Raw genomic sequence first — 13,575 nt, forward strand, 5'->3', positions numbered from 1 at the left:
ACTTATGTACTTATTGGGAATTTTCTGCCTTTGCACTGCATTGCAGCTACAAAAACACGTTTCACGTCACACAGTGAATGTCAGTGATAATAAATATGATCCCGAATTCTCAAACAAGACAAAACGTGCATAAGCCGGAAATCAGAGCAACACACACAAAATGCTGGAGGAACTCCACAAAACAGCAGCATCTATGGGGGGATAAAATGTTTGGTGCAAGAGACAGATGGACATAGAAGAAAGAAAACAAAATTGGGGAGGAGCACTAGAGGGAGGTGACAGGCGGGCAAGGATATTAGGGGAGAGGGGGAAAGGAGGATGGGAAATGGTGAAAAGGGGAGGGGGCGTGGGGACATCGGTTTTGGTGCCGTCAGGTTGTTCTGGTAAATGCTTGTCCACGTCGTCTCCCAATCTCCGTTGAGTCTGGTCAATATACTGGAGGCCTCACCGGGAGCGACAATGGCCTTCATTCTGAGACAGATGTCCATGGAAGAAAGAAATAAATGGGGTGTTGGGGGGGGGGGGACTACTAGAGAGAGGCGATTGGCGGCAAGCAGATAAGGTGAGGGGCGGGGGAAGGGGATGGGAAATGGTGAAAAGGAATTAAGCGTGGCCTGATCATGACAGTTATTGATGGACATGTCGAGACAGGAATTGGAACTGGAATTAAAATCGCTGGCCACTGGGAGATCCCGCTTCTTCTGGCGGACTGAGCGCAGGTCTTTTTCAAAGCCGTCTCTCAGTCTACGTCGAGCCTCGTTGATGTACACGAGGCCACACCGGGAGCACAGAGCACAATAAATGATCCCAACAGACTCACAAGTGAAGTGTCGTCTCATATGAAAAGGCTGTTTACAGCTCTGAATGTAAGTGAGGGAGGTGTAGGGGCTGGTGTAGTACTTGTTCCGCTTACAAAGATAAGAGCCAGGAGGGAAATTCAGTGGGGAGGGACAAATGGACAAGGGAGTCATGTAGGGGCGATCCGTATGGAAAGTGGGGGGGAGCTGCAGGAACTATACATTGTTCAACTCTGCTACATGTAAAAACTCCATCCCCTTCTCTCAATTCCTCTGTCCCCGCTGCATATGATCTCAGGATGAGGCTGTTCATTCCAGTGGGCATCCATTTTAATTCCGCTTCCCATTCCCATTGTTGTATGTCCATCCATGGCCCCCTCCTCTGTTGATGCGGGCACACTTAGGATGGAGGAACAGCACCTTATATTCTGTACAGGTGGCCTCCAACCTGATAAACTGAATACCAATTTTTCAAATTTCCAGTAATGCCCTCTAAAGCACCGACGCTACTCCCCCCCCCCACACACATTCTATGTCCCATCTCCTTTTCCCTCTCTCACCATATCTCCTTGACCATCCATCGCCTCCCTCTGGTGCTCCTACAATTTTTTTTTCTGTTTTAAATGGTCCTGTCTCTTTCCCTTTCCAAGCTAATTATATCATCACCACTGCCTCCGCTCCAGGTTTCACCTAACACCTAGTGTTTCACTCTCCCCACCCAGTGCCTTTTAAATCTACTCCTCAGCTGTTATTTTTTCTCCAGTCCTGCCGAAGTGTTTTCGGCCTGAATCTCGGACTGCACTTCTTTTTTTCAGTGACGCTGTTTGGCCTGCTGAGATCCTAAAAGCATTTTTTGTGATTCTCTTTCTGGTTATCAATAGAGGAGAAACCAGTTTCCATCCCTCGGGAATTTTCACCAAAGCTGTCAACAATACGACAGGTACATTAGCAAAAATTAGACGCATTGACATGCCCGGGGAGAAGTACAAGGTATAGACTGGGTTAGCGACTATTCCCTATGGTGATCTTTATTCTCTGGGTATGGTGCAACAGCTCCACTAACTGGGCATCAACAGCAACAGATCTCTTTTAATTTAATAATGACTATGTCTTCTATGCCAAAGACCCTTATAGTTATCCACAGGGTTTTCCATTGCCACCTTCCCACACACTCACTCAGACGCTCCATATCCCCTTTCATTATCCCACGCCCTGCCCTTCGCTCATACCGTCACTTTGGCTAGTGTGGTCAGAAACCTTGGTAATAGGACCTGGGACAGTTCATGGGCTGACATCACTGTGACCTGAGCACCACTGACGTGATTTCCCTCATAGACGGCGCGCATGATAGAGATGCACGTAGACCCACTGTTCGTTGTGTGGTTATTAACAGAGCCCCAGGTATAATATCACCAACGTCTCCCACACGCTGATTTGTCTGAAACAGAGTCTCTTTGGTTGGGATGAAGACGATATTGGAGAGTAAAGATCGAGGTGGATACATATATTCTAGTAGAAATGGATGGCTGGGGGTGGGTTATTGCATAATGGGGACAGAGACAGAGGGACGAATGGCGGCAAGATAGACAGTGAGAGAGAGATGAAATTGTAAGACGGATACTGGAGGAAGTGGGAAAAAAACTGAATATTAACAGACAGAGAGGTAGGAGGGTGTGAGTTAGATGTAGTGGGATAGAGAGAGGAGAGAGATATGAAATTGAGAGAGAGAGAGGGGACAATACGTACAGCATAATCCCTGGTCTTTATCATCCAGTGACTGTAGTTCCACTGCAGAGACTCTAAATGCTACGGCTAGCCTCAGAGCTGACTTGCTGTACTGGGAGTACATTTGTCCAGAGTCTCTAGATACAGAGAAATGACACAGGCTGCTGCTATCCGGAACAGCAAATGCAGGAGAAGGGAAAAAAATTGTGATTTTAAGTATCTTTCATCTCTGCGTATGGTGCAACAGTTCCTCAAACTGCGTATCACCACCAACATATCTCTTTTCATTTAATCATGTCTCTGTCTTCTCTACGAAAGTAGATACCCTTACATTAATCCACGGGATTTTCCATTCCCACCTTCCCACACACTCACTCAGCCTTTCCTCATCCCACGCCCTGCCCTTCGCTCATACCGTCACACAGGTGAGTGTGGTCAGAAACCTTGGTAATAGGACCTGTGACACCCCTCAGTTCATGGGCTGACATCGCTGTGACCTAAGCACCACTGACCGTGATTTCGCTCTTCTCATAGACTGCGCACATGATAGAGATGCATGTAGACCCAGTGTTCCTGATGTAATTATTAACCGAGCCCCAGGTTTAACCTCACATGCTGATTTGTCTGATACAGAGTCTCTGGATGGGATGAAGACGATATTAGAAGGTAAAGATCGAGGTGGATACATATATTCCAGTAGAAATGGAGGGCTGGGTGTGGGATGTTGCATAATGGGGACAGAGACGGAGGGACAAATGGCGGAGAGAGACAGAAAGAAAGAGAGATGAAATTGTAAGATGGATACTGGAGGAAGTAGGAGAGAAAGGAGCCGGAAAAGAGATAGAGAGGTAGGAGATGGTGTGAGTAAGAGAGAGAAAGAGAGGACAGAGAGACATAGAGAGAGAGAGGGAGGGAGAGGGAGAGGGGGTGAGAGGGAGAGAGAAACATGATACGTACAGCATAATCACTTGTCTACTGCCAGAAGCTAAGTGTTACTGCTTACCTCAGTGTCGACTTGCTGTACTGGGTGTGCACTTGTCCAGAGCCTCTATATATGGAGGGATGACACGTGCTGTTGCTATCCAGAAGAGCCAATGCAGGAGAAGAAAAAACAACTCGTGATTTTAAGTATTCCAACCGCAAGTATTGCATCATCGAATGGAGCTACATTGTGCAAACCGAAGCTCATTAATTAACTAGGACACCACATCAATATCACAAACATGAGCGGATCCGGACAGCAGCTGAACCCGCCACCTACTTTGCCTACTGTGAGGACAGGATGTGAGACACCTCACCGTTCTCCACAAAGCTTCCAAATTAACCTGAATCACTGAAGCAAATGAGAGAAGGCATCAACAGGTTAGAGTCCCAGGTTGGTCGTCATTGCTTTTCCGCTGCACCCGTTCTGTTGTCCAGGTAATGACGCTCAGTGATGTTATTGGAGTAGAGTCCAGGGGAGAACTGTCCACCCACAGGTCGGATCCAGTGCAGGAGTTGAGGAAACGACCTCAGATAAAAACCCTCCGTGCAGCCATGCCGACTGCGAAACTGTGCGCTCATGTAGACTCACGGTGAAGAATGACCCCGGCATGTTCGACCGCACAAGAGACAGTGGCGCAGGTTCCCCATGCGTTTCAAATTAAACCAAAGCATTTTTCCCGGCGACACTCAATGCCGATTAGGGTTTGGACTGTCTGCGAACACGCTCTGTAATTGACTGAATCGGAGAAGCATAGGGTTTCAGATCAGAAACAACCAAGCGATCTTACCTTAACACACCTTCCTGGACGATTTGAAATTAAACGCTACATCACCAATAAAGCTAAAGCAATTAATACAATAGCAGATCTCTTTTCAAAAATTAGGAACATATGCGTCAGTGCGTGCAATGCCCTGCCGGCAATGGTGCTGGAGGCGGATACGGTAGGGTCTATTAAGATATGTAGGTAGGTTCATGGATCTTAGGAAAATAGAGGGCTATAGGTAAGCCTAGTAATGTCTCAGGTAGGGACATATTCGTGACAACTTTGTTGGCCGCAGGGCCTGTATTGTGCTGTTGGTTTTCTGTGTTTCCATGTTACTCTGAACAAGGTAAATGCAGAACATTAAACAGCGAGAAAGAAGTAATAGAGTTAGTCAAATTTAAAAACGATTAGCATGATACCAAGCAACAGATAGATGACAATGAAGTATATAGGTATCTAAGAGTCAAAGCAAAAAAAAAAATCCGACTGCGACAGAGTCAAAACTTTCCACAAAATTTACCTCAGGCTTAAGAAAATCTGGCAAACAAAGCTCAATAGTAGACATAAAACAAGTGCAATAAACACTTACGGTATATTCGAAATAATGTCTTCGTTTGTCAACAAATTTCGGTTCGATATCAATCTGGAAAACTTACAAAGAAAAATAAGACCTCAAAGGAGAAACTTTTTGAAAGAAAAATGTACCCTCCAGCACACTTAGATTAACATTACTGAGGACAGAAGGGGAAGAATAATAACAGACATTAAACAATAACATGAAACCCCGCTGGTTTCCCAGGCTGCGTAAGTCTATTGGTCTTGCCGAGCCCGTGATACTCAGAGCTCCCCCACCGCAAACCCCGTTCAGTGTGGATGCTGTGTACTTTTCTGCCCTGTTATAACGTCAGTGCTAAGAAATAATAAACAGCAGGCGGCATAAGATGAAAGGAATTATAATTATGAATCTTAACTAAAGGTTTAGAAAAGAAAATAGGGATAGAAAAAACACAAAAGGGCCAATTATAATTAAACCTTACTCTTCCAAGTGACATATTAACCAATCCTCTGTCAACTGTGAACCCTTGCTCCAACGAATCACGATTACCCTAACAAAAGATTCAGTTCACTTTCGAAGATACCCGTTATCGCTAACCATAACCCAAATTCACTTGCTACAGAAAAACCATTACATTAGCAGTGGAAACTCTTCCAGGGTGTTAAATACTAAACAGTCAGATAACACTTCTAATAATATAGTTCCATCAAAAAAAAAACGGAATTCGTACCTCATGTGAACATATACATTCTGACAAGAAGTACACGCCATTACACCTAAAGGAAAGAACAACCCAGAAAGCTTATGACATAGTCACTACAGAAGAAGAAGTTAACAAATGGGGGAACATGACTCTCCCTCGAACACTAGTCCGTCATCTGAGCAGACTAGATGTCTACAACGAAGCTTCCAAAGCCTGGCTCACATCGGGAGACCTCATCCCAGAAATGGAGGGGCCCCTTGTGGCACTACAGGGCCACCTGGTGAATACAAAAATATCAAAAATACAGAATAAACGACCAAGAAATATGTCAGAAATTCGAGAGTGTCAAGGACAATGCATGAGAAGTTGCCATTGGAAAAGAGAAGGTTCTTTGGATATCGAAGCCTGAAGTTTTAAAAGTCTCCTGGACAAGATATTATGCCCCACCAGGGTCCTAATACATGGAGCATGTGATTGTGGAAGCAACAATAGTCATCTTTCAAGTGTCAATTGAATCTGGCATGGATCCGGGAAAATGGAAAATTGCAAACGTCACTCAAGCTGTCAGGAAGAGAGAGAGAGAGAGAGACAGAAGAACGGACAGGACAATTAGGCTGATTTCAGTGTCTAGGAAGATGTTTAAATTGAGTATTACAGTCAACACATTTTCTGACAAGTGTCAGCAAGTTTTCATCAGGGGAAGGTTTTGCTTGACAAAGCTTTTGGAATTCCTTCAGAGATCATCAAGCAGAATAGATAATGTGGAATCGGTAGCTGTTCTGTTCTTGGATTCTTAGAAGACCTCTGATCAGGCATCAGACACGAGGCTGCTAAAAACATCAAGATCCGCGGTATTACATGATCGATGCTAGCATTGAGAAAATAATGACTGTTTAGCAGGTAGGAAAGAGTGAGAATAACGAGAGCCTTTTCTGGTAGGCTGTCGGTGACTAGTGGTATTCCACAGTGGTCTACGTTGGGATCACTTACGTTATATGTAAGAACTTTCTGGATACTGTTGGTCGGGATGACCTACCTGGGACAAGTTGCATTGGTTGCGTCTCTGGCACCGAGACTGGACCCTCGGCTCAGAAGGGAAGGAGGGAAAAGAGGAGAGCAGTAGTGATTGGGGATTCGATAGTTAGGGGGACAGATGAGAGGTTCTGTGGAAGAGATCGAGAATCCTGGATGGTCTGTTGCCTCCCAGGTGCCAGGGCCCACGATATCTCGGATCAAGAGGGAGGGTGAGCAGCCGGATGTCGTGGTCTATGTCGGGACCAATGACGTGGATAAGAAGAAGGAGGAGGTTCTACAAAGAGGATTTAGGGAGTCAGGTGCACAGCTGAAGGACAGGACCTGCTACGTGCTAGTAAGACCAGAAATAGGAAGATAATGCAGCTAAATACGTGGCTAAGGAGTTGATACAGAAGGGAGGGCTTCATGTTTCTGGACAATTGTGCTTTGTTCCAGGGAATGTGAGACCTGTTCCGATGGACGGGTTGCAGCTGAACTGGAGGGGGAATAACTTCCTTGTGGGAAAGATTGCTAGTGCTTCTCCGGGGGGTTTAAACTAGATATGCAGGGGGAGGGGAACCAGAATATTAGAGCAGATAGTGAGGTGGAGGAGGATAAAGGTCATGCGAGATCTGCAAGTATAGTGCATGGAGTAAAGCCAGATCTGACATATAAAGAGGCTTTGAAGAAAGAGAAGCAGAAAAATGCGTGTAAATTTAGTAAGGCAGAAGGGGAAAAAGTGCCTGTACTTCAAAGAAAGAAGCATCAGGAACAAAGGTGATGAACTGAGAGCTTGGATACATACATGGAATTATGCTGTAGTGGCCATTACAGAGACATGGCTGGCACCAGGGCAGAAGGGTATTCTCAATATTTGTGGATTTTACTGCTTTAAAAGGGATGGGGGGAGGGATGAAGGGTGGCGTTACAGGTCAGGGATACTATTACAGCTACAGAGAGGGTGGGTAATGTAGCAGGATCATCTTCTCTGTCAGTATGGGTAGAAGTCAGGAACAGGAAGGGAGCAGTTACTCTACTGGGTCTATCCAATGGGCCCCCTGGGAGCAGCAAAGATACGGACGAGCAGATTGGGATTTTGGAATGGTGCAAAAATAACAGGGTTGTTATCATGGGTGACTTTAACTTCATAAATATTGATTGGCACCTGATTATTTCCAATAGTTCATAAAACATAGAACAGTACAACACAGTACAGGTAATTCAGCCTACAATGTTGTGCCGACCCTTAAACCCTGCCTCCCATATAACCCCCCCGCCCACCTTAAATTCCTCCATATACCTGTTTAGTAGTCTCCTAAATTTCACTAGTGAATCTGCCCCCACCACTGACTCAGGCAGTGCATTCCAGGCACCAACCACTCTCTGAGTAAAAAACCTTCCTCTAATATGCTCCTTGAACTTCCCTCCCCTCACCTTAAAGCCACGTCCTCTTGTACCGAGCAGTGGTACCCTGGGGAAGAGGCACTGGTTGTCCACTATATCTATTCCTCTTAATATCTTGTATACCTCTGTTATGTCTCCTCACATCCTCCATCTCTCCAGACAGTAAAGCCCCAGCTCCCTTAATCTCCGATCATAATGCATATTCTCTAAACCAGGCAACATCCTGGTAAATCTCCTCTGTACCCTTTCCAATGCATCCACATCCTTCCTGTAGTGAGGCGACCAGAACTGGACACAGTACACCAAGTGTGGCCTAACCAGAGTTTTATATAGTTGCATCATTACATCGTGACACTTAAACTCTATCCCTCGACTTATAAAACCTAATACTCCATAAGCTTTCTTAACTACATTGAACTGAACTGGAAGGGGACTAACATCTTGTGGGAAGTTTTGCTACTGCTGCTCCATGGGGTTTAAAATAGATTTGCAGGGAGAAGGTATACAGAGTGTTAGAGCAGATAGTGAGGTGGAGGAGGATAAATGTCAAGTGAGAGCTGCAAGTATCGTGCTTTGAGTAAAGCCAGTTCTAGCTTATGAAGAGGCTTTGAGGAAAGAGAAACAGAATAAAGGGTGTAAAGGTAGTGAGGTAGAAGGGCTAAAGTGTGTGTACTTCAATGCAAGAAGCATCAGGAACAAAGGTGATCAACAGAGAGCTTGGATACATACATGGAATTATGATGTGGTGGCCATTACAGAGACTTGGCTGGCACCAGGGCAGGAATGGATTCTCAATATTCCTGGATTTCAATGCTTTAAAAGGGATAGAGAAGGGGAAATGGAAAGGAGGGGTGAGCATTACTGGTCAGGGATACTATTACAGCTATAGAAAGGGTGGGTAATGTAGCAGGATCATCTTCTCTGTCAGTATCGGTAGAATTCAGGAACAGGAAGGGAGCAGTTACTCTATTGGGAGAATTCTATAGATCCCCTGGTAGCAGCAGAGATACAGAGGAGCAGATTGGGAGCCAGATTTTGGAAAAGTGCAAAAATAACAGGGTTGCTACCATGTGTGACTATAACTTCCCTAATATTGATTGGCAACTGATTAGTTCCAGTGGGTTAGATGGGGCAGAGATTGTTAAGAGCATCCTGGACGGATTTCTGTCACAGTATGTTGACATTCCTACTAGGGGTAACGCCATAGTAGATCTAGTATTAGGTAACAAAATGGGTCAGGTCACAAATCTCTGTGTGTGGACATCAGGGGGACAGTGACCACCACTCCCTGGCCTTTAGCATTATCATGGAAAAGGACAGAATCAGAGAGGACAGGAAGATTTTTAATTTGGGAAGGGCAAATTTTGAGGCTATAAGTCTAGAAATTGCGGGTGTGAATTGGGATGATGTTTTTGCAGGGAAATGTACTATCGACATGTGGGCGATGTTTAGGGATAAATTTGTCCCGGTGAGGAAGATAAAGAATGGTAGTGTGAAGGAGCCATGGGTGACAAGTGAGGTGGAGAATCTAGTCAGATGGAAGAAGGCAGCATACGTGAGGTTTAGGAAGCAAGGATCAGATGAGTCTATCCAGGAAATAGGGTAGCAAGAAAGAAGGTTAAGAAGGGGCTGAGGAGAGCAAGAAAGGGGCATCAGAAGGATTTAGCGAATTTCATAAAGAAAAACCACAAGGTATACTTCAATTATGTGAAGAACAAAAGGATGACAGGGGTGAAGATAAGGCCGGTTAGGGATAAAGGTGGGAAGATGTGCCTGGAGGCTGTGGAAGTGAGGGGTGTCCTCAATGAATACTTCTCTTCGGTATTCACCAATGAGAGGGAACTTGATGATGGTGAGGACAATATGAGTGAAGTTGATGTTCTGGAGCATGTTGATATTATGGAAGAAGAGGGTTTGGAGTTGTTAAAATACATTAGGACGGATCAGTCCCCGAGGCCTGATGGAATATTCCGCAAGCTGTTCCACGAGGCAAGGGAAGAGAATGCTGAGCCTCTGGCTAGAATCTTTATGTCCTCGTTGTCCACGGGAATGGTACCGGAGGATTGGAGGGAGGCGAATGTTGTCACCTTGTTCAGAAAAATGGGGTAGGGATAGTCTGGGTAATTATAGACCATTGAGCCTTACGCTTGTGGTGGGAAAGCTGTTAGAAAAATTTCTTAGAATTTATGGGCATTTAGAGAATCATGGACTGATCAGGGACTGTCAGCATGGCTTTGTGAAGGGCACATCGTGCCTAACAAGCCTGATAGAGTTATCTGAGGAGGTGACCAGGCATATAGATAAGGGATGTGCTGTGGATCTGATCTACATGGATTTTAGTAAGGCATTTGACAAGGTACCACACGGTAGGCTTATTCAGAAAGTCTGAAGGCATGAGATTCAGGGAAGTTTGGCCAGATGGATTCAGAATTGGCTTGCCTGCAGAAGGCAGAGGGTCGTGGTGGAGGGAGTACATTCTGATTGGAGGGTTGTGACTAGTGGTGACCCACAAGGATCAGTTCTGGGATTTTTATTAACGACCTGGAAGTGGGTGTAGAAGGGTGGGTTGGCAATTTTGCAGTCGACACAAAGTTTGCTGGTGTTGTAGATCGCATTGAGAATTGTCGAAGATTGCAGAGAGACATTGATAGGATGCAGAATTGGGCTGCAAAGTGGTAGCTGGAGTTCAGAACGGTGAAGTATGAGGTGGTACACTTTGAAAGGACCAACTCCAAGACAGAGTACAAAGTAAATGACAGGGTACTTGGGAGTGTGGATGAGCAGAGGGATATGGTACAAGTCCACAGATCCCTGGAAGTTGCCTCACAGGTAGATAGTGTAGTTACAAAAGCTTATGAAGTGTTAGCTTTCATAAGTCGAGGGATAGAGTTTAAGAGTCGCTGGGGAATGATGCACTCTATAAAATTCTGGTTATGCCACACTTGCTGTACTGTATTCAGCTCTGGTCACCTCACTGTAGGAAGGATGTGGAAGCATTGGAAAGAGTACAGAGGAGATTTACCAGGGTGCTGCCTGGTTTAGAGTGCATGCATTATGATCAGAGATTAAGTGAGCTAGGGCTTTACTCTCTTGAGTGATGGAGGATGAGAGGAGACATGATAGAGGTATAGAGGAATAGATAGAGTGGACAGTCAGCTGCTCTTCCAGAGGGCATCACTGCTCAATACCAGAGGACATGACTTTATGGTAAGGGAAGGAAAGTTCAAGGGGGATATTAAAGGAAGATGTTTTAGAGGGTGGTTTGTACGTGGAATGCACTGCCTAAGTCAGTGGTGGAGGCAGATACACTAGTGAAATTTAAGAGACTACTAGACAGACATATGGAGGAATTTAAGGTGGAGGGTTATATTGGAGGCAGGGTTTAAGGGTCGGCTCAGCATTGTGGGCCGAATGTTTGTTCTATATTCTATGTTCTAACATTCTGCGGAAGTGGAATAGATGGCTTTGTGGCAAAACCTTCAGATGATGCGAAGATAGGTAGAGAGGAAGGTAGTTTTGAAAAAAGCAGACAGTCTCCACAATGATTTAGATGGATTGGGAGAATGGGCAAAGAGATAGGGAATTGAATGCAGCGTCTTCTCCTGTATGATTAAATAAAAGCACGGAATATTTTAGAATTCCTTAAACATTTACTGGCCAGTTGAGTCAATGCTGCAAAATGCCAATGCGATGTTAGCATTCATTTCAAGAGGAATAGAATATAAAAGCAAGAAGTAAGGCTGAATGAAACTTCAGAAAAGGCTGGGCAGGCTGCTTTTGGCGTACTGTGAGCCATTTTGGTCTCACTAAGAAGGGATGTGCTAACATCGGAGAAGGTGAGTGCGGTATCATTTGTACAGGAGGGGAATTATTTTTAATTAATTAATTTTGACGGATTAAAATGCAGGAAGAGCTCAGAAGATCAGGCAGCAACTGTGGAAAAGACTGCAATCTGTATTTAGGACCACGGAGAGAAGGGAGCTCTGATCTGGAATGGAGGCCACATTCTTGGAGCAGATGCGGATGAGATGAAGGAAAGGAGAAAAGGGAATAGCAGGTTTACAGGAAACTGCCAGGGAAGAGATATGGACCAGATAACTGTTGGAGCTGGTATGTTTCTAAAAGAAGAAGGTCGACTGTTTATCTCCAGTGATGGAGACACAGAGATTGAGCAAGGGAAGGAAGTTGTTAACATGGACCAAGTGTAGATAAGGTCAGTGTGGACGTTGGTGGCAAATGTGATGAAATTCACGGCCTCAGAGCAGGTGCATGAAAAGCATCAATGCAGTCAATTTCTGGGGAAAGTTTAGCACAGGGACGAAGCCCATAGACAGCCTTCATGCCTGGATAAAGTAGAAGGAGCCGAAAGAAAAATATTGAGGGTCAGGATGAATTCTGCCAGACAGAGGAAAGTGATGGCGGATCAGGGTAGAGGCGTATTGAGAATGGTCATTCACGGTGAAAATGAGGCAATCGTGGTCAGGAAATTGATCATTAGAGAGGAGATCACGAGCATAATAAGTTTCGCTGATGCAGCTGGAAAGCGACTGAATCTGGGAAGACAGAATGGGTTGAGGTACGAGCATTGGAGTACAGTGGGTCAGGAGCAGGCAGCAAATGGGCCTACCCAGAACAGTCGCGATTGTGGATCTTGGGTATTGGGTCAAAATAAACAGATCTGGGCGAAGGATCTGTGAATTTGGCGACAGTGGATGGGAGTTCTGCAGAACTGATGAGGTCAGTAACCGTGTCTTAGACAGTTTTGCGATGCTGCGGAGCTGGGCTTTCTTTATGTGGTAGGGATAAGGAGGTATTGGACTCCACAAATTCAGTCCGAAACATTACAACAGCTCAATCTTTGTCTGGGGCTTTGTTGGTAAGTTTGGGATAGGCGCAGAGAGAGCGGAGTTTAGAGTGGGTAAGACATGAGGAGGAATGAGGCGTGGTAGTGTACCTGACTGATGTCTCGTCCGGAATTAGGGATTGAAAGATCCAAAGCAGGGCAGCGAACCAATGCGATATGTGGAAGGAGTTCTGCAGAAGGGAGAAGTAGAAATCTGTGCGTCGGCTAGAAAGAGCAACACCTTGTACTTATTACTGTTAACAGTGATTTCGACAATTTGGACGTTGTGTGTTAAAAAAAAAGTATGACTCTTCCTTCTCAGGCTCAAATTGCACAAACAAATAAATACAAAAAACAAAGTTCTACGGGAAGATTTTACTTTAAAAACTAGCAATATTGCACAGTCGACATTTATAGCAGAGACACTTGGTTCTCGGACCGAGGTGTTGACTGTAGGAATGGTCGCATCATGTTTAAGAAGTTATTGTGTTTTTTTTAATCCAAAAAAGTGGCCAGGAAACTCAACATAATCGAAAAAGTTAAATATGTGGGCAACCTAGCCAATGACATGAAGTAGGATACTAAAAGTCTGTTTTTCAGTTACGTAAAGAATAAAAGGGAGGAGAGAGCTGATAATAGACCACTGGAAGTGACGCTGGTGAAGTAGTAATAGGGGGAAAAGAAATGGCGTATGAACCAAATGAGAACTTTGCATTAGACCTTACTGTGGAAGACATTACCACTGTGGCTAAGGACTGTGCGTGCCAGGGAGAATGAGTGAGAGC

General features: G+C 44.9%; 1 protein-coding gene across 3 annotated transcripts in view; it reads right to left on the bottom strand.

The window, feature by feature from the left end:
* LOC132390574 (uncharacterized) overlaps positions 1-13,575 on the bottom strand; it is a 65,378-nt gene that overhangs the window by 15,481 nt on the left and 36,322 nt on the right. The window contains exons 3-4 of one of the 3 annotated variants that reach the window (XM_059963181.1): positions 4,860-4,913; positions 3,526-3,600 (exon numbers count right to left, since the gene is read on the bottom strand). In XM_059963181.1, the coding sequence (XP_059819164.1) occupies positions 3,526-3,600; positions 4,860-4,913 (129 nt within the window). Of the gene's footprint in view, positions 1-3,525; positions 4,243-4,859; positions 4,914-13,575 lie in introns of all 3 variants that reach the window. The other 2 variants (XM_059963184.1, XM_059963182.1) reach the window with 2 other exon arrangements.

This window comes from Hypanus sabinus, unplaced genomic scaffold (assembly GCF_030144855.1).
Source record: "Hypanus sabinus isolate sHypSab1 unplaced genomic scaffold, sHypSab1.hap1 scaffold_96, whole genome shotgun sequence".
NCBI lineage: Eukaryota > Metazoa > Chordata > Chondrichthyes > Myliobatiformes > Dasyatidae > Hypanus > Hypanus sabinus.